Genomic DNA, 22,327 nt, shown 5'->3' with positions numbered 1-22,327 from the left:
CGGCCCGCCCCCAACCAGGGTGGCGACGGACTGGGTCCGCAGCCGCCACAGCAGTATCTTGACCGGCAGGACCATGTTAGATCCATGCCACCGGGACTTCGGCCGGTTGCAGGTGGAGAATGGCGGGGCGGGCCTCCAGCAATGGCCGCAGGTTGGCGATATACTCTCCCAAGTACGCCGCTTTTCGGAGCCCGGAGAATCGGGGAACCGAAGCAGGTCCTGATTCCGTGCAGGGAAATGGATTCTCTGCCCCGGCGCCGGCCGCGATTTCAGCGTTGGGGTGCAGAGAATCCAGCCCAATAGCTTTCAAAAGTTGAGTGGAGACAATTCATTGCCTGATGTCAAAAACCTTCCAAATAACAACCATGAGGCAGAAGCAATGATAGAAAACTTGATGGAAATAAGTTATTCATGCATGATATGATCTTAGGAATTTGAAGAATAATAAGTTACTGATATTGAATTCGAGATGTGGCAAATTGTAATGAGGAATTTAGAAGATTGCAGTATGGTATCAATGGGCTTGAGGATGATAAACGATATGGTCATGATGGGGATCCAGAGAGATAGATGGTAGATTTCGTTCAACATAGTAAATGTGAAGCTGTAGTGTTTGGAATTAAGAACAGCCAAAGGAAATATGCCTTAAGTGCTAAGGTTTTAAACGGTGTAAAGGCACAGAGATATCTTAGTGTGCAGATAAACAGCTCATTAAAAGCTAGCAATTCAAGCAGATAAGGCTGTAAAATGGCAAAACAGCATCATTAATTGTGTATCTAGAGGAATAGAACATAAAAGCAAAGCAGTAATCCTGAAAACTTATTTAAGACCTTATTCGGGCTGCAATTGGAGAATTGTGAGTAACTTTGAGCTCTGAGCAAGGTTTTAGGGTGAGTGTGATTCAGAGAATTTGTGTGTTGTAGCCCTATCTCTGATCAGCCTTTTCTGGGAACGTGATTCATGAAATTACCCCATTATATACAGTTTTGGAGACCCAATTATGTGACGGATATAAAAAGTAAAGAGAAAGTGCAATATCGATTCACTGGGATGTGAATAAAATTTGTTGAAGAGAGATTTAAGAAGACACCAGTTTTATAATCAGCTTGTGGGCAGATTATAAAAAGATGAACAATGATTGTTTTCAGAATAACAAGAGGACCTCATTTAAGTTGATTGCGGGAAGAATTAATGGTAATGTTGGGAAAAAAATTATTTTATACCGAGGGTGATTAGAGCACTGAATTCATTGCAATAAATTAGTGAACCAGAATCTGTAAATTATGTTGAAAGCGAGTGTTAAGTCTTCTGGTTCCTTTAAGTTGAAAATAATCACACTCCAGTTTCAAACTGCTGGAACTCTCACAATGGCATTTCCTGTTGCTCTATGTGTGGCTAGTGCACTGATACATTGTCAGTCGGAACACAGCTGGAGTGTGAAAGGGGATGTAGTAGATCGGATTACATATTCACAACAATTAATTCCTATTTCTTCACAAATAATATAAAATTACAACAGTGAGTTAGATAGTTCCTTGAAATGAAGAATATTGAAGTGACAAGGGATTTGGATAACTGGCTCATGTCAAAAAACACCAATGCATGCTGGGTAAGTCATTTAACCTGTCCGTCTATTATAGCTGATGAAATCAAGGTTTTAAAAAAAGAATTCTGAGCATACAAAGTTGGGTTTGGGATCAGGCTGTTTTATATGTCACTGCGGAGGACACTTAACAGCAGAGAAGGATGATTGCTGGATTTTTTTTTGCTGAGCTCAGACGCTGATGTGGGAGTCGGACAATGTAATGTCTAACACATGACCACCTGTTCAGAATGTTAGTCACTGAAGACTCAACAATGGGTGAGAAAATTCTTTGCGATGTTTTGGTGATAACTGCAGGAAAAAATACAACTGAAGTGTAAATAAGGGAAGAGCACTCCTGTCGATCATATAGCGGCCAAATAAACTGTGGCAAGCTTTATTTTTGGCAGGAACGAATGAAAATAAAAGTACTTGCATTTTAAGCAAATGCTACAAATCCAAGTAGGTCAACAATGGGCGGAATCTTGTACTCTCGCCTGAGGCAAGCATGGTCGGCAGCAGCATATGTAACTATGTGAGGTGATAGTCTACTGCCTTCCTGCCTCTGCCAGAATTAAACTTGGAGCGGTTTAGCATTTGAGGAAGCCAGCAGTAGTGGAACAAGGATTAATTGAACTATGTACAATATTCAGCCCATGGCAGTAACTGACTTCCAATCCAGTGCTTGTTGGGACAACCAACAGCTCTGGGCCCAATTTGGATGTATTTGAAGGGAAGAAAGACATTGGACGGCATTCTCTGTGCCTAATTTGATGGCTCTGGCCATCACATGACCTTCGACCACACATTTTGGCAATGCGGCTGGCTCTTCCTTTCGTCAGAAGTGGCTTCCGAGTATTTGGCCCGGCTGCGCAATTGCCTCTGAGGTTGCCCTTTAGGAGATAATCTTGCCTGACTGGCATTGCCCACTGCCTTGTGATGCCTTGTGATGCAGTGGGAGTTCGGAATGGAAGGCGGGCCAAATTTTGTACGGCATGGTCCATGAACCCTGTAGCTCTTGCACCCCTTTTCTCTGCGAACTCATGGGACAATGACAGATTTGGCTCCGCCAACAGCTTTCTCTGAGTGGCTGTGATGTTTATTCCACAAACCAGCCTGTCCCTCAACATTTCAGAGAGGATCGCCTCAAACTCTCAATCCTCTCTGCCAGTCGCCTGAGGTGGGTCAAGAGGTCAGTGACCGATTAACCTGGAGGCCTCACCGCTGTGTTAACTCTATACCGCTGCATAACTGATGGTTTAGAGTCATAACTTTCAGCTATCAATGCGACTAGCTCATCAAATGATTTGGATTCTGGTGCGACTGGGCAAATGAGGCTCGGAGCGGGATTTGCCGACCAACCCGCCGTTTGTTTTTCAACAGCGAGGTGAATCACCAGTGGGATTTACCGATCCCGCCGTTGTCAATGGGATTTCCCAGTGACTGCACACCACACCACTGGAAAACCCGTGCGCCAGCATGGGACTGGAATATCCCACATCGTTAATACCTCATTGATCAATCCCTGTATAATTCCAAAAGTCTGTGCCCCGCAGGCAGTCTTAAAGCAGGATGACTTAATAACAATATTCCCCCAAAGTATCGTTAACCTCAAAGAAGTTCCTCATGCATTTAGCATACTGGCTCCAGTCTTCCAGGTCTGCATCAATGTCTTCTAGCTTACCGAACAGTGGCATCTTGAAATGTATGTCCACATGTTCCAGGACAATAACCATTTGGGGCAGCTTGGCAGTTCCACAACCGAGTCCAAGGTCTCATTCTTCCTCATCGCCAATTTAGTAACTGAGGCAAGGGTTCATTGAACTATGTACAACACTTTGCCCATGGCAGTAACTCTCTCCCAATCCAGTCCCTGCTGAGACAACCAAAAGCCCCAGGACCTGCTTAGGATGGCTTTATATGTTGGGTTCCAGCTGGGCGGTCTACGCCCCTGGGGAGATCAACAATGGCTTCCCCATTGTCCTCATGGGAGTTATGGTCATCGGACCTACCATACGGTCTATTGAGGTGTTTAACTGGTCAATTAGTGACCACTTAAGTGTTAGTATTAACCAGCTACAGGTGGGCCTGTCACCATGTGGTGCGTACGGCAACTAAAACTATGTGGCCAGCTTGTCATGTCCTGGGGGTAGTACCATAATCAAAAACACTCCATTCCTGATTGAGGGACTAGACATTGGGAAGATGGGGCCCACTGAGAGCCACCACCCCTGATTTTACTGCTGACCTCTCCCTGTGTCCCTCATACTGTGAATTCGTAACCCCCCCCTCCCCACCCCACCATTACCTACTTGTGGCCTGGGCTACATCACAATCCTGGGGCTCCAAATGTCTGTCCTTGTTGCAGCATCCATGGTCTCGCCTGGGTCACTGCTGAGCAGAAGAGCTGCTGACCTCTGATTGTAAGGCAGCTCACGGTAGGTGTGACTTGGGTCCCTGGGATTGTGGTTCTATGGGGAAGGCACAGCCCTGGCCTCACCCAATGCCTGATTGGCTTGTGGTTTAGGGGGCTGTCTCAAAAAGAGGCAGTGCACGTCTTTCGCTGCTTCCAGCCAGCTGGCAAGACTCCCGACATTACAACAAGATTCCACCCAATGTGACTGAAGGTGTTGCAGGGAAGGAAAAGCAGTTAGAATTAGAAGAGGGGGAGAGCAGGCACTCACAGCTCCTTCTTCCTTGAGTATCCAAGACCAACTGTGCTTTCCTTTTAGGTCTCATCCCACTCAGGCAGGATCCAATCACCACCTGTTACCGGGCAGAATATGACATTTTAGCCAATTTATTGGCCACCAGCCAACCAATCGAACTGAGTGTGACCCCATCTCTTGGGTGCCACAAAGTCTGAGTTTTGCTGCTCAAAGTGAATATGTTACAACTTTTAAAATTCCTTCTTCTCTCTGATGCTTGACTTAAAGATACATGTCAATTATGCATCCATGCATCAAAATGATAACGGCAAAAAAATAAAGAATGGAGAGATAGGAGAATCAACAGGAAGATCCTTTACACTTTAAACTGTATTTATTACTGTAATGTAGAAAATGTGACAACCAATTTGAATCTTGCAAGCTCTCACAAACAACACTAATAATTCACCAGATAATCTTTTTTTTAGTGAAATAGATGGACTCATAAGATCCTCTGGCACTGAGAGAGCAGATAGGACCTCCATTTAATATTTAATCCAAAGAGCCCAACACCAACAGATGATCCAGAGGAGTCAAACACCAAATTTATTTGGCCGGAGTTAAGGAACAGGAAAGGTGCTGTTACATTGCTCGTCTATAGGCCACCAACTAGTGGGAAAAGTCTGAGGTTACGCACTTTGGCGTGGTGACCCTCAGGTTAAATCACCACCAGTCAGCTCCCCACCTCAAAGGGGAAAGCAGCCTATGGTCATCTGGGACTATGGTAACTTTCCCATTTACTAATTCAGTCTCAGCTGGAGTATTGTGTCCAGATCTGGACACCACATGAAGGCAGTAGAGAGGATGTAGACAGCATTCACGAGAATGGTTCCAGGGACGAGGAACTACAGTCTGAGATTGGAGAAATTGGACTGTTCGCCTTTGAGAATAAATGGTTGACAGGAGGTTTGACCGAGATATTCAAAATCATAAGAGGTCTGGACAGAATAGATAGAGAGAAACTGTAGCCATCGGTGGGAGAATCAAGAGCCAGAGAGTAAAGATAGAAGGTAATTTGCAAAAGAAGCAATGGGATACGAGGAAAAAACCTTTTCACGCGTTGGGTGTTAGGATCTGAAATGCACTGGTTGCGAATGTGGTGGAGGCAGGTTCAACCAAGGGTTCAAAAGAGAACTGGGCCATTATCTGAGAAGGAAAGAATTTGCAGGGCGATGGGGGAAAAGTGGTGGAGTGGGTCTCGGTGAATTGTTCCTTCAAGGTGCCAGCACTGACACGACAGGCTGAATGGCCTTCTTTTGTACTGCGGCCATTTCCAGCCCCTCTTATCAAAATCAACAGAGATTTGAATGGCTCGCCACATACACAGCAGAGGCACCCACCGCGGTGGGGCCAGAAAATGCTGGCCTTTGATTCCATGCAGCATCTCGTCAGTACTGCGCTGGAATGTTAGTATAGGACGTGTGCTCAAGTCTGTGGAGTGGCTCTTGAATTCTTAAGCTTCTGACTCAGAGTGGTGAATGTTAACAACTGTGACATGTATCTGTTGCTACAATCATGCTATGAAAATGCATAGCACCAAATAGGTGCTAGCCCAGTTACAAGGAGTGTGAAAAATTAACAAGTGGCCTGCCTCAGAGACTGGTGTTGGACTGTACTGTTTCAAATTTACATTAATGATCTAGAATGAAGAATGTGGCGTAAACTGGTTAGAATTGCAGATGATGGGCTAGGATAGGAGGGAGTATGAAAATCTGAATTTGAATAGACAGCCAAAGACCATCAAATGTGGATATATCATATATGTAGGTGGACCACTGGATGAAATTCAATTTGAGTGACGTAATCAGAAGCAAAAACACTCTGATATACATACCCCAGCTTGATGTCAAAATAATTGAGGCTGCATTGAAAAAGATCCAAGGGTGCTGACAGCCTTTGGCACTTAATTATGCCATTGAGCCATCTTGCACAAACAGTGTGCACACTTTGCTGGTATTGATGACATTTTTGACATTTACACAATGTGAGGTATTCATGAACTAATCAAGGTGGGTTAAAAGATCATTTATTATGATTGCTTTACAATTGGCTGCATCTCTTTCCCTTTTCTCTAAGAAAATTCTCAGGAAAGACATGTTTCAAAATGGCACTTTCCTGTAACTTTGCAGTGAATAGTCAATATTAATTAAAAGCAAGCTTTTCTCCTCTTTCTCGAACGTGGAAAAATGCAGCTGAGTGGGTTTTTAAAAAAATCAATGATGGATTATTTATTATATTACTCAATGTGTAACTGCATTTTCCCAGGGAGTTGAGGTTATTGATTCTAAATGTTTAGCATGTTTTCAGCACTAATGGTTTTGATTTCATAGAGAAGGTCAGACAACTTCTGCAGTCCTTTAGTGGAACACAAAGGAGGCACGCAGCCTGTCAGGATGAGAAATATTCTGTGCTATCTTGTTTTTGCAGCAATCGTTTCTGCCACATTACGCCCGTTTTGAAAGGCTTGTTTTCATTATGCAGTGTAGTGCTGAATAAAAGAATACCAAACAAAAGCTGCCATTCATTTACCAGACCTGAGTAGTATTGCTGCCCTCAGTATATTTCTCCTATACGATGTTTCATTTTCTCCACGAATGCTCCATGCACTCTTTCTCGTGCAGCTCTCTTGTCTACACTCCTGCTTAAATGAATCAGTTCCAGTACAATGTAAACACCCAATTTTACTGAGTATTGTCATGGAGGCAATGAGTTCTGGTATGCAAATGTGGATTATTTTACTGCTTCCAAAAACTCAAATACTGAGGCCCTCGCTATATTTTCAAAAACAAACATTAAAATTGTTATTTGTGGCTCATGTAGGAAAGCCATTATAGCCCCTTGAAACTTAATCAAAGAGATGGCCTGAGCTTGCTCATGCACCAGTAAATGAAATTATCTGCCCAGTATATGTTATTACTGTAGTTCAATTACTGTTTAAAGGCACAGGTGATTTGAATTAGATACTTAGTTTGATACAAAACTCTATCTTTCACAACTCCAAGCATCATCCAACCCTACTCCAGTTACCTCAGCCAATTATTTCTCAAATGAATCACATGACAACCTTGTGATGCCGATTAAAGGGCCAAATCTCAATAGATGAGACATGAACAAAAATCTGTTTGCACATTGGGTGTAATAGAGATACTGATTTGTGCAGAAGTCTTGAAGTCAGGACAAAGCCCTTCAGCACTTGCCAGACCAGTCCCTGTAGACTTCAGCAAATTTAAGGATTTTTGGATGGCTAAGCACTTCTACATTTGTAGCAGTAGCCTGTAGAAATTTATCAGCAGCTAAATAGAAAATTGTTGATACTTTCATAGCGCTGGTAGTGTTCCTGCCTGCCACTGAGTGCATGCTCAGCAGTGTGTAATGTAGAGAGGGCAATAAGTGGAATGTTGATCTCCAAAATTGCATTACTGACATCAAATCAGTGTTACATTCCGACTTGTGTAACAAGCTGTCTGTTCTGCATACTTCCAGCAAACGATCCTTGTGCACTTGATGACTGCGCGCTAACAGCCTCACCAATATGACACCGGAAACGACATGCATCAGAAATATGTATGCACGTGGACACCATTTTGGAGTTCTAACAGCACTTGTTGCACTGAAGAAAACAGGCACCATGGATTAGTGCTACGCTCTGTGTATCACATAATTGAGTAACATGGTAGATGAATTTCAGTGCCAGTGTGATGCCAGTTAGGTACATGGACCATACATTCCAAAGACTGGTTGATAGTATCTTGCAGCATGTCCTTTCCTCTGTTCGCAATGGGACAAAGTACAGACCATACTCAATCAGCCTGTACTTGCAAAACTCAAAACAGTGCCCTAAATCATATGTGATTCCATGGCTGGACAATATTTGCTAATAATCTTCAGTTGTGCCAAGAATTAAGCTGACAACAATTTAAGATTGCCAGTCAGGCTCAAGTATGGCAGACTGGTATTTACTGGAACTTACATATATTACTCAAGGTCCTGTCATTGTAGACAGAAAGAACATACTTTGTTCCTTTTTCAACTGAGCAAAATCAATGACAACCATTTGCTGGTTCATTCCTCAGGGCAACTGCTTAAACAATCGGAGTTGAGCTACCTGGTTTAAATTTCAAACCATGCTTGGCAGTTAGCTGTCAGTCACCTGGTGCATTCTCCATGGCAATATCTCTACCAATTAGAGACCACTTGCCAACCAATCAGGGCGCTCCTCTCACACAGTATAGATTTGTTGTTCTCTCTTACATTGGTATGCTTGTGAATTGTCCTTTGAGTGCAAGATGAAAAGCTTTGACAAAATATTTATTTTATTCAGCAATGCTCAAGTTCTGAACCATCAAATGACTATTTGTATATTCTACGATAAACTAGCCATATTCAGACAAGTACATGGATGTTATCATGCACATCATATTGCAGTGAGGTTTTGGGCTCATTTCAATAACCATCCCTTCCCTTATTTGACTAAATGATCTTCCTTCCCTCTTGTTATATTTTCTATTCAACTTAGGATCGTAATTGTGCAACTTTCGCAATAAGAGCCCATTGAAAAAGGCTGCAGATGTTCCAGCTCGGGAGTTTTTTTGGACTCAAAATCTCGCTGGCATTCTGTACTTGGTTAATGGACGGGCTTGCCCACTACCACTTTATCTCGGCGAATAACCAGCTGCTTTTTGGAAGGTTTTGTCTAACAGGTGGTATGACAGCAGGTGGGGCAGTTGCTGTCAATTCAGCTTGGTTACGCGCAGCCAGTGAACTGAATTCCATGCTCGCCAATGCCAAGATCAGTCCCCGGTGAATTGCAGGCTGTACTAGTTGGGTGTTGTCTGAAATAAAAAGAAAATTTAACTTGTGTTGTGTTTTTTCCCCCTAAGGTTCTCTCAAATTCCCAAAGTTGCATGCCAATATAACTTGACATAGTGTTACTTGTTCCAAAAAGTTAGACGAAAGAAACATGTGAATTATGAGAGTGGCAAGTGACAGGCACATAATCTGCTTTCGTCTTGGGTGAATTTTCAATGGATTCAGAGCAGCGAAAACATGATCATCTCCATGGTCAGCGGGTCAAGATCTCCGAAACATGTGTTTAACAAAAACAGAAAAATCCCTGGGTGATGTTTTATTTTCTCTTTCTGTTTAGCCACAATCTGCATCCTGCTTTAGAAAAAATTGCATTTTCAGCGACATTATCAGCTTCTGTTGTCTCATGCTTGCAGTTCAGGTAACTGATGAGCCACTCTTCTTTGTGCCCATCAAACACCATGAACTGCTTCCCAAGCTGTGATGGTGTTGTGAGACTTCTTACTGTGCTCACCCCAGTCCAATGCCGGCATCTCCACATCATGGCTACCATCGACACCGCAAACCGCCGGCTCAAATTGGAGAGGATCTCCAGGAACATCGCGCATATCTCTTCATTCACCTGAGGAAGGAACAGTGCTCCAAAAGCTAGTGTTTGAAACAAACCTGTTGTACTTTAACCTGGTGTTGTAAGACTTCTTACTGTGATCAGAACTGTACATGGGCGGGCTGCGTATTACATACAGTCCATAGACTGTGCAACAAATGATCATATTCGCCTGTTGCCATGCGCTGCTCGTAACTTGAACAATTTGCCTTCTAATGTAATCTAATTTCTGACATTCTAGTTTATCCCAGCCTCATCACTTATTGACGCTGAATTTCATTTGTCATTTCTCAGCCTGGTTAAATCTATCTAGAACCCGCTGCACTCGATCAATTGATTGTTTGCAACCCTCCCACCCGGCTGCAGATTGGCGAAGGTTGATAACTCGACTGTGCTCCCAGTTCTGAGTCATTTGACAGACGAGGTGAATAGCAAAGGTTCCTTTTACTACCTTCCTGCCACTCCAATCCTGCTCAATATGTGACCACCCTCTGCCTCCTTTGAAGCCAGTTGCGTGAACCTGGCTTTGATGAGAGAGTCCAAAAAGTAGTAATCACAAGCAAAGGCAAGAGGCAGCTGCAATGCCGCCTACTTGTTTCTCACGCTGCCAATTATGTGGCTGATTCCAGTTTGTTTGCTGTAATCGCTCCATGAGTGCAATAGGCAGGCCCCAAGAAGCCATTATAACAAACAAACTGGAATCAGCTACACAATTACTTGGCATCACGTAAAACACACAGAAAATGCAGGCACTCAAGAAACCTTTATCTTACACGCTGTTTAGGTTTGGAGTACTTCCTCAAGTGCTGCGATCCTATTTGGAATTGGAAATGTACATTTGTCCCAAAATGTTTGGGAATATTTGAGGGGGACAAAGTTAATAAAACTCACCTTGGTAAAAGTGATCTTTTGATTTTGAAACTGCTTTGTTCCCATGAAGATTGATGAACAAAAGAGACAAAACGCTGAATTCTAAAATAATATCTGCAACCTGACACCAAAATTAAGCAATGGATGCGCTCCTAACTGCAATTTCACAATGCAGACCGATAAAAGCGGTGTTAAAAAGTGTCGGTTACGCACTGCCAAATAAAGTCAACCAGAGAGGCTTTAATACAAATATATTAATAATACTGCACGAAGGGCAGCACGGGGCCTAGTGGTTAGCACAACCGCCTCACGGCGCTGAGGTCACAGGTTCGATCCCGGCTCTGGGTCACTGTCCGTGTGGAGTTTGCACATTCTCCCCGTGTCTGCGTGGGTTTCGCCCCCATAACCCAAAAATGTGCAGAGTAGGTGGATTCGCCACGCTAAATTGCCCCTTAATTGGAAAAAAATAATTGGGTAATCTAAATTTTGCCAGTAACATCTCAAGTTCCAAATTGTTTAATCCTTATCTTTCAATAAAAAAAGATGAAAACCAATTTGCAACAATTAACAAGGCAGTTTGGTGATCTTTAGAATAAGCTGTCCAGAACAACAGTGTAGGTTGAAAACTGCAATGTCTTGTCACTTGCATTTTTTGTAATGAGTCATCGTCATGCTCTTCATAGGGCATGTTCTGAAACAGCAAAGAAAATAGAGGTTTGCATTGTTGCTTCAACTTTGTTAGATTACATGCTTTGGGATTTGTAGTCACAGACCTCCAGTTATAACAGGATGTGTGCTAGGTGCAGTCTGATGATTTATATTTTGTGTTTTATACTTTCATTGATATATTGCATAAATTCTTCTTCAGGACCACCTGTTCTAATATTTTCCCTATATTTGCTATAGAATCTTCAGGAGACCTAAGGAGATGATCCAAACATAGGTTTATTTTCTAGTCAGAAGAAAGGGCCATCTCCATTTCTGATGCAGAGCCTTCCATCTCGTGCCCAGGTCCTGGAGAGCAGTGCTCCCTGGCTGATGGATGGTGGGCAAGAGGGGCCGAGGAACTGATTTGTCTGGCAGGGCTGCCTTTGAGATGGTCCACAGGCTTGTGTACAGTACATTCTCTGGTTTTCACCATGCAGGAGACTGGTCCTGTCTTCTCCACTATGATCCCTGGTATCAACGGGCGCCGTCCCCAGAATCCGGGACGTATACAGTGTCCCCAGGCTTGAACCCTCGGTCCTGCTTCGCCTGGTCATGATACTTCTTCTGGAGGTCTTGTTTCTTCCCAACTTTCCACCAAGGTTGGCAAAGGTCAAGCTTAGATGTGTTCAAAGCCGTCGGCTCGTCAGTAGCTCTGCCAGCGACACCGCTGGGAGATTGCACCAGCGGATGATACTCCAAATAGGAGCCTGGTGTACTCCTCCAACCCCGTGCAGGTATTGATGGGTCACATAATTCCTGGATGCCATTTTCAATTTCAGCTGGAGGTATGAATGGTTCATCTCCAGTTTGGAGAAAGAATGGCCTTCAGCCAACTTCACTTGGAAGTCTTGAGTACCCATCCAAATGGGAGGCCTTGCTGACCATCATTTTATAGTCTCTACACAAGCGAACAGTCTTCTCCGGCTTCAGCATTGGCACCACTGTTGCTTCCCATTCTACGAATTGAACTGAGCGAATAATCACCAAGTTCTCCAGTTGGCTTAGCTCATCATCCACCTTTGACAACAGGGCGCATGGAACTGGGTGGGCCCTGAAATTCATGGGTTGGGCCTCTAGGTCCACCTAGATTTTGGCCTCTTTATCTTCCCTCAGCCATTTTGGAATACTTCTGGGTATTTTCCCAAGACCTCATGCAATCTGCCTGCACCCATTATATAGATCTGTTGGCAACGTAGGTGGAGTTTCTATAACCAGTCATGGCCCAGGAAACTGGGTCCAGGCCCGTGACCAGTGGCAGTCAAAATGATTGTGCCTATACGTAATCAGAGTCATCGTTGTTCTCTAGTGCATGTTACCAGCCGTGCCTGAGTGTTCCATAGGCTCAGGTGCTGGACCACGAATTAATATTCCTGTACATTTGTTGTCCAATAGCAGCCTCTGTATCTATTTCCAAATCCAAGGGATGGCCATCCTCCTGGATGGTTATCTTGATCGGGATTACGTTTGGTGCCGTAATGCAATTTAGTTCCGTGCAATCGTCCTCATTGGGCTGTGCTAAGTGTAAAGCCCTCGCTCGGGGTAGTTGTGTCACCTGACCAGGGCAACACGTTCACTGTTGATTCTGGCATTCCTGGCCCCCACGGTTCCTATGACCACAAATGTAGCACCATTGCTAGTCTTCTTGCTAAACCTCAGAGGTATCTTGTCGGGCTGCAGTGCTTCCATGCCAATGGTCTGAGTACAACATTGCTCAAGTGGCGATTGGGCCCCCACTCGCCAAAATGAGGGACGGCCAATTCTATGTAAATCTACGTTGATGGAGTTCCTGGAATCCCTAATCTGCATTTTCACGTGAGAGGGATAGTTCTATGGCCCTTTTTAGATCCAAGGATTGTTCCACCAACAATTTCCATTGGGTCACTATGTTGTTAATGTCACACACTAGGTGGTCTCGTAACATCTCTGGGAGGGTTGGCCCATGGACACAGTACTCAGCCAGCCTGTGAAGGTATGCCAGGAATTCCATGACTGATTCCCCCAGGGTTCACACGACCATGTTGAGCTGGTACGTCTACATGATCACCAATGCTTTGGGGTTGTAATGCTCTACGACAAGTGTTACAAACTCATTAAAGGCCTTCAAATCTGCTGGGTAGATAAGGCTTTTGATCACACTGAAAGTTGGGGCTCCGCAGGCGGTCAGAACTGTTACCTTTTGCCGGTCATCTCACTAAATTGCATTTACCTGGAATAAATACTGCAGCTGTTCAATCTTCCATGCCTGCATCAAAGGCCTCCAGTCTTCCATAAGGTGACATTTTTAAATTCCCTCTGACATTGCTCTTGTGCTGAGGAATTCATGTGCAGTCTGGACATCCAGAATCGCAGCTGTAGTTTTTCCTTGTCGCCAGTATAAAATCTTCAGGAGACCCGAGAAGGTGATTCAAACATAGCTCTTTTTTCAAGTCAAACGAAAAGGCCGCCATGGAGCGTACAGTATGTAAGGACTCCACCGATCAGCAAGGGAGCCCATACAGGGAAATCATTTGGATTGGCCCCGTGGGTCTCGTGAGGGTTATTGCATTTGCATTTATTCTACAAATCATTGTGTTTCTATACATAATTTAAATTTGTGTAATATCATCCTCACTTTGTTCCAATTACTAAATTTGCATGGGTAAATTTTCTAAAAATGGTAAATACTTGCTTAAAATGTTTCAACCTTTTAAAAAATGTTTCCTCCCTTTGTTTCTTTTTGACGCCTTTGATTGCTTAATGAGTAAAGTTCCTTTGGCACCAATCACACTTCAGTACTTCATTAAAGCAGTCATTATCCTATATGAACCATGAAATGGGTGTTGGCAGGTTATTCCACCCCACAAAGCATAGCAGAGCCTGATTCCGTATTCATTAGACAATCACACTTCCAGTGCATGATTGTTAGATGGAAATCAGGATTGATGAATACTTGAATGACTTTTTTTCCCTTACCCTAATTAGGGGTTGCAAAGACCTATTGCATTGTTCCTGTCGCTATCCTTAGCAAGGTCAGTGAACTCAGCATGGCTTGATGTGGAATATAGGACTCTTCTACAGCACAGTATGTCTCAGCTGCTCACTGGCTAAGTTTATTACATCACTAGAGGAGCCCTTATAATTTAATTTTTTTTTTCTAAAAAAGCGCCCATTTCAGTAATAGTCTGTAGTTATGTGTGTTCAGCAGCCACTTAAGTGATTGATTTCTGTAATTCAGTTGTTCCTATTGGGTATCTATATTTCATACTCGGATGAAAAGTTGAGGGTGAGATATTAACCTACTTTTCTCTTCCACCTCCCTGCCCTCAACTTTCTATTATTCGTTCATGATTTTAACATTTGCGTTTCTATATTTCTACCTTCCTCTCTTTTTGCCTTCTCTCTTTTTTTACAAGTCCAATCTATATGTGTATGTGATACCAATTTAAGCTGCTTGTGGTTAAGACTGTCACATTGAAAGGATTCTGAGAACTGAAATCACACTCCAGTAATAACATAACTTACTTAAATTCATAGTCTCGTCACATCTCAATCTCACGGCTCTTGCTATGTTTTGTATTTATTTGTTGTGTTACCAGACTGAAATTGCATGGAATATTGCTTGACCTACTTCACAAATTTTAGCTTGTACTGGACTGTTTAGAAGGACGGGAAGCTAGGAAAAGGTGTAGGACTAGCTCTGTTAATTAAGGATGGCATTTGTACAGTAAAGAGAAATTACGTCAGTTCTGGAGATCAAGGCGTAGAATCAGTTTAGATTAAATAATCGAAGTAGGAAGTCGCTTGTGGGAGTGGCTTATAGGCCCCCTAACAGTAACCACACTGTAGGATGGGTTATACAGAAAGAAATAATGGAGGCTTGTGAGAAATCCATGGTGATAATCATGGGTGATTTCAATCTACATTTATAGGGGCTGGTTTAGCACAGTGGGCTAACATCTGGCTTGGAATGCAGATCAATGCCAGCCGCGTGGGTTCAGTTCCCATACCAGCCCCCCTGAACAGTCGCCAAAATGTGGCGACTAGGGTTTTTCACAGTAACTTCATCGAAGCCTACTTGTGACAATAAGTGATTATTATTATTATTATTATTGTAGAGTGGTCAAATCAGATTGGCAAAAGGTAGCCTGGATGATGAGTTCAAAGTGGGAATAGGTCTGAGAGCGGCACTTTTGGCACCAGTCACAGAGCAGGCTATACTAGATCAGGTAGAGTGCAGTGAGAGAGGATTGATAATTACTTCAATGTAAAGGCTCTCTGAAGTAGCAGTGATAATATTGCGCACGATCTACTGGCTGCGCCGCATCTGAAAGGCAGTGCGGCACGGCTGGTAGATGCCGGGAGAGCCCTCTTCTGGGACCTACCTGGTTCCGCATGCCTCGCGAAATCTAATGCGACCTTGCGAGATGTCGCGATGTGAATCCCACCCATTATGGGCGGGATCACTTTTAGCAAATCTGCATATTAGAGTGAATCAGCTCATCTCAATCTAATACGCACTCCCATGATCGACCCAAGGCCTGGGATCGAACCCCTTTGCCAGTGCCAGCCTGGCACCCTGGTACTGCCACCTGGATGCCAGCCAGGGATGGGGAGCAGGCAGAAACCTAAAACAATTACAATCGCCAAGGAAAATGTAATGAGAAAATTATTAGAACTAAAAGTTGACAAATCCCCAGGACCTGAAGGATTTCATCCTAGGGTCTTTAAAGAAGTGGCTTCTGAGTGAACAGATGCACTGGTTTTAAATTTCCAAAATTCCCCTGATTCTGAAAAGGTCCCATGAGATTGGAAAATGGCGAATGTGACTCCGCTATTCAAGAAAGGAAGGAGATTTAAAGCTACAGGCTAAATTTGGTGATGACACAAACATAGATGGCAAAATAAGTTGTGAAGAGGACATAATAATAATAATAATCTTTACTTTCACAAGTAGACTTGCATTAACACTGCAATGAGGTTACTGTGAAAACCCCTAGTCGCCAGATTCCGCTGCCTGTTCGGGTACACAGAGGGAGAATTCAGAATGTCCAATTCACCTAACAAGCACGTTTTTCGGGACTTATGGGAGGAAACCGGAGCAGCCGGAGGAAACCCACGCAGACACAGGGAGAACATGCGGACTCGACACAGACAGTGACCTAAGCCGGGAATCGAACCTGGGACCCTAGCGCTGTGAAGCAACAATGCCAACCACTGTGCCACTATGGCACCCGCTTAGGACTCAGACTCCTTAAGTGACATGAATTTGACTACTTTGGCAGGAAGAATTAAAAGCAGTATATTGCCGCCTAGGGGGGTGCAGGATAGGGTGCTCTCGGGGACGTGGGTCGGTGAGGGGAGGATCTCGGCGATTTATCAGATGATGCAGGAAGAGGAGGAGGCCTCGGTGGAGGAGCTGAAAGCGAAGTGGGAGGAGGAGCTATGGGAAGAGATTGATGATGGGACGTGGGCGGATGCCCTGGGGAGGGTGAACTCGTCCTCTTCTTGCATACGGCTCAGCTTAATTCAGCTGAAGGTGCTGCATTGGGCGCACATGACTGGGGCCAGGATAAGCCGGTTATTTGGGGGGGGAGGACATGTGCGGGAGGTGTTCGGGAGGCCCGGCGAACCACACACATGTTTTGGGCCTGTCCGGCGTTGGAGGGGTTTTGGGAGGGGGTGGCGGGGACTTTGTCCAGGGTGGTCGGTTCCAGGGTTAGCTGGGCGGGGGGTGCGCGATCTTTGGGGCAGCATCAGAGCCGGGAGTGCAGGAGTCGAGAGAGGCCGGTACCCTGGCCTTTGTGTCTCTAGTAGCCCAGCGTAGGATTCTCTTACAGTGGAGGGACGCGAAGCCCCCGAGCCCGGAGGCCTGGATCAATGACATGGCCGGGAAAAGGTTAAGTTTGCCCTGAGGGGGTCGGTACAAGGGTTCTTCCGGCGGTGGCAGCCCTTTCTCGATTTCCTGGCGGAGGGGTAGAGAGTGGTCAGTCTCAGCAGTAACCCGGGGGGGAGGGGTGGGGGGGGGGGGGGGGTGGGGGGGTTTGGGGTTTGTTAAGGGGGTTTGTTTTTGCGACGGTGTGTTTGCTGTTTTCTTCTTTCTTGTATTGTTATTAGTTATTAATTTATTACTTTGTATTGGGGGACATTTCTTTTTCTGTTTCTGTTTAGTTTTACACCTTGTTTACTTTAACTGTTGGTAGAAAATTTGTTGTTGAAAAATTTGAATAAAAATTTTTTTTTTTTTAAAAGCCGAGATTGCAGAACCATGATATAGAGAAAGATGTGGGTGTCCTGGTACGAGAATCAGGAAAGATTGGTATGCAGCAAATGATTAGGAAGGCAAATAGAATGTTGTCATTTATTGCAAAGGGAATGAAATATAAAGCAGGCATGTTTTGCTGCAGTTGATGAGATCACATCTGAAGTACACTATACAGTTTTGGTGGTCTTATTTAAGAAATTATATAAATGTGATAGAAGCAGTTCAAAGAAAGTTCACTCGACTGGTATCTGAAATTGGGATGTTATCTAATGAGGAAAGACTGGACAACTGGGCGTGTCTAAAGAAACACTTTCACAGACTTAATCACAAAAGGTATTTATAAATAAGATGTGTACAGCAACCTCATGGCTATAGATAGCTCCCACAATGGGCGTGAATTAATGGGGGGAAAAAAATCATAGTCCTGTTTTGGATACTTTTGGTGGGGTGTTTCTCGGTGCTTGTAGCACTGAGAACGACCCTGCTATCAAACGGTAATTTAGCTTCGACGAGGAACGCCCCTCTGAGGCCGCACTTACCCAGCAAGGGTGAGATGCAGATCACGACATCCCGCATGGGTCTCTTCAGATCTCATGGGCCGTTTTGAGCTTCGTAAATCTCGTGGGAAGCCTCTTGCAAGATTTTGTTTTCCAATAAAGGGGCAATTTAGTGTGGCCAATCCACATACCCTGTACATCTTTGGGTTGTGGGGGTGAGACCCACTCACACACAGGGAGAATGTGCAAACTCCACATGGACAGTGATCCAGGCTGGGATCGAACCCTGGTCCTCAGCATCATGAGGCAGCAATGCTAACCGTTGTGCCACCGTGCCACCCCTCTCGCAAGATTTAATGCCCTTGTCGCGTCACCGAGTTGGGCGGAAGGAGGCCGGTCGATCACGGCCAATGTCTGTGCTGAGGAGCTTCTCTCACCTTGCTGTAATTCCACACCCTGAGTCCCAATTGGCCACACAGGGCATGTGACCCATACTCTGCTGGGTTGCCCTTAAAGGACAACAATTGCTACAGCCTGTATCCATTGGAGTTGAGAAAATTGAGTAGTTATCTTCTGAATCACGCAAGATCCTGAGGAGACTTTAACGTGGATTCTGAAAGGCTGTTTGCCTTGTGAGAGAGACTCGAGCTAAGGGACACAAATAAAAAATAAGGATCTTTGGACCTTTCTGTCCCAGAGAGTGGTGAAAGACCATAAAAGCAGGAGCAGAATTATACCATTCAACCGAGTCAACAAATATTTTTAAACCAGAGTTCGATAGATTCCTGCCTAACAAGGGAGTTAAAGGTTATTGGAATGTGAAATTGAGGCCACAATCTTATCCGCCATGATCGTATTGAATGGTGGATCAAGCTTGAGTGGCCGAATCATCCGAGTTCATATATTTTTCATTTTCTTGCCGGCAATTTGAGCAATTGTTCAAGAAAGTGGTTCACCTCATAGTAAATAATGAAACTCTTCTTTACTGTACAACTCAGCAGTGACTTACCGATTTAATACGCCATAGTTCTGTTTATTTTAATGGCATTGCCCCATTTCTATTTAACCCTCTAGTTTTAAGGATTAACCTCTTTGCCATCCAGTTGATGAAAAGGGTGGCACTCGCTTCCCATATAGCTGCATGTGTACCACCAGTGCCATACCTTGGTTGATACAGGTCACTCCCTGTTCCTGAGTCCAAATGACGTGGTCAAGACTGACAAACGTGCTTTCCAAATGGGTATAATGATTAGTTGAGACTGTGGTTTAATACTGGCTCTCCCAGTTAGGAACCTGAATAATATAATTACTGGAATATTTGCAGCTGTTAATATTTTTCATATTCTGAGGGAAAGAAAACCATGGCCAAGTTATCAGTTTATGGGAGCTGTGACCTCTGGGAAATTGTGATAGAAAAAATATTTTTAGCAGCTTTTTGAAATTATTACACTTCATGAGTTTAAGTATGAGTTTAGTAAGACTATTTCACCCAATCGGTGTAATTCAAAGCTGGTGGACTTTTAATAAATTTGGAATAAATTTGGTTTAACCGAGGCATTGCCTGATATGCATGGTTAATTCTGTGGAAAATACAAAGGTTTGTAGCAGTCATCTTTTTCTTAAATTTTTTGATTCTTAGGTGTTGCTCCAGGCATTTGCGCTGAATTTGGACTGCACCCCTGGATTCCAGGAGAAGAAATATCAAGTCCTACAGTCCTCAGATTATATAAAGGACCAGTTCATTCTGAAAGGTAAGCGCTTTCCTTTATAGCTCGTAAGATGACTTAGAGCCACAGACAAGTCGATCAGGACCATTATCTTTCTTTTGCCTAGGGCAGCACGGTGGCCTAGTGGTTAGCACAACCGCCTCACGGCGCTGCGGTCCCAGGTTCGATCCCGGCTCTGGGTCACTGTCTGTGTGGAGTTTGCACGTTCTCCCCGTGTCTGCGTGGGTTTCGCCCCCACAACCCAAAAATGTGCAGAGTAGGTGGATTGGCCATGCTAAATTGCCCCTTAATTGGAAAAAATAATTGGGTAATCTAAAAAAATTAAAATTTATAAAAATCTTTATTTTGACTGTTTTGTGGGTTTCATCCCCTTTTTCTTGAAATTTCTTTTGCACAGGTCGGACGGTATTCTCCATTCCCTGCCATAAAGATCGGAATCTCGTTCGGATTCCTGATCGGATGGAGAATCCCGCATCGAGCCAAAAACAGGATTGGTGCCGGACAACTGACACGTCCCCAGTCTTTGATCCTGCCCACAGCGGGCTTCTGTCCCCGCCCCCCCCCCCCCCCCCCCGCTATCGAGAACATGCAAACAGCTCATAAGCATTTATTTGAATGTGATAAATGGGCTGGAAGCCTGAATCTCACCTCCCCCCCCCCCCCCCCCCCTGCCCAGTATGATCTGACCCCCACAGCAGGACCTCTACCGGGTGGACTTGGTGCAAGTATTGACGAGAGCAGAGCTAGGCATGTTGGACCATGAGGGGGGTCAGTGAGGTTAGCCCGTGGCTGATGTGCAGCTCTGCCGCTGCCAGGCTGCAGAAGGAGGTTCCCCCAAGAGTCCTGGAGTCCGGTGGGCTCGGGTAAGGGATTGATTCCGGGGCCCGCCCCTGGGATGGGAGTCCTGTATCTTGATTGCTCCTTCCAGCCCTCATTAACCTGAAGATAACAATTGACATGGTGATTTCAGGCAGCCCTCTGTTCAAAATCACCATCCTTATCCGGCCTATTTAAACTTAGTGGCCTTCTCACTCTGACAGCTGATGAGCAAGTCAGGCAGTTCATTAAAGATGCAAGTCAAAAAGATTTTCCCTTTTCTCACATCTGCTCCTTCAACCCTATGCAATTAAAACTGCTGCTTTTTGAAGTGTCTGAGCCTTCCTAGAAAGCCCACAGCACAGGAAAAGCTTTGAAATCCCCTGGATCCTTTGAAATGCTTCCCATTCATTCAAAATCACAGTGCAGTACCTTTAACTGGCCTTGACCTCTTAGCATTTCAACATAGCAGGCTGGAGCTTTGTTTCTATATACTTCCCTTCATGCCTAAATGCATCTGAAGGACCCTCCATTGATCCTAACTGCAATGTTCATAAACATTCTTGTTCTGATTGGCAGCTGCTGGCCACTTCAAGAAAGTTAAGTGCTTTCACTTCCTCTTTTCTAACTGCAGAAAGCACTTAGCATTGGGTCATTATTGTTATTCCAAGTAGAGTCTAACCAGAATTTATTTTCTAGCCTTGGAACAACTTATGGTATGCAAAGTGGTCAAACCAATCTAATCTACTTTTGATTGTGATAACAGTCTGGGTTTTACCCACTTCTGATTGCATCTGATTTCTGTGATAGTACATCTGTCTTTCTGTTTTGACATAGTTGGTCAAAGATAGTAAAAGGCTTTCCGCTCCGGGCACAATCGGCAATCCAGGCGCAAATTATGCTTAAGGTTTCTGATTAGTTTTATGGTTCAAGCTTTTTGTCAAACTTATTTGCATAAACACAAACATCCAATCATCCACAAATCAGCACTTTACAATGTTACTTTATTTTCCTGCATTGCTTGATCTATTAAAAAGTAGTAACTTGGTGCAGTTTTTGGAGTGATACATAGAACATAGAACAGTACAGCACAGAACAGGCCCTTCGGCCCTCAATGTTGTGCCGAGCCATGATCACCCTACTCAAACCCATGTATCCACCCTCTCCCCGTAACCCAACAACCCCCCCCTTAACCTTACTTTTTTATTAGGATACTACGGGCAATTTAGCATGGCCAATCCACCTAACCCACACATCTTTGGACTGTGGGAGGAAACCGGAGCACCCGGAGGAAACCCACGCACACACGGGGAGGATGTGCAGACTCCGCACAGACAGTGACCCAGCCGGGAATCGAACCTGGGACCCTGGAGCTGTGAAGCATTTATGCTAACCACCATGCTACCCTGCTGCCCCAGGCTGACCACATGGTGGTCTAGCAATCACAACATGTTTCTACTATTCAACAGATAAAAGAGAGCATCATTTTTTAAAAAAACCTTGAAAAATTGTACTTCACCCAACTTCTCATTTGCTGAAAGATATTCGAGCAGGGACAGAGAAATGTTGAAACCCCAACCGGAATAATAAGAATCCCAATAAATGTGTGCTTGCCTCTCCTGAAATTAATTTTAGAGCACAGTTGGATTTTAATATGTCTGCAGGATGTCCATGACATTGGCAAAAAAAAAGTTCTTAATTTATCTCTTGGGGGGAAATGGCATTGGGGTTGGTGGGGATATGGAATGTTGCTAACACGTAGGGC

General features: G+C 44.3%; 1 protein-coding gene across 1 annotated transcript in view; it reads left to right on the top strand.

Annotated features, from left to right (window-relative positions):
- The window catches only part of cdh13 (cadherin 13, H-cadherin (heart)), a 1,126,050-nt gene that overhangs the window by 168,035 nt on the left and 935,688 nt on the right, over nucleotides 1–22,327 (top strand). Inside the window, exon 2 of the mRNA XM_038806328.1 lies at nucleotides 19,659–19,770. Within this exon, the coding sequence (XP_038662256.1) occupies nucleotides 19,659–19,770 (112 nt within the window). The remainder of the gene's footprint in view (nucleotides 1–19,658; nucleotides 19,771–22,327) is intronic.

The sequence above is a fragment of the Scyliorhinus canicula genome, chromosome 9 (assembly GCF_902713615.1).
Source record: "Scyliorhinus canicula chromosome 9, sScyCan1.1, whole genome shotgun sequence".
Classification (NCBI taxonomy): Eukaryota; Metazoa; Chordata; class Chondrichthyes; order Carcharhiniformes; family Scyliorhinidae; genus Scyliorhinus; species Scyliorhinus canicula.
The sequence above is the reverse complement of the archived record's forward strand: the minus strand, read 5'-3'. Positions and strand labels throughout refer to the sequence as shown.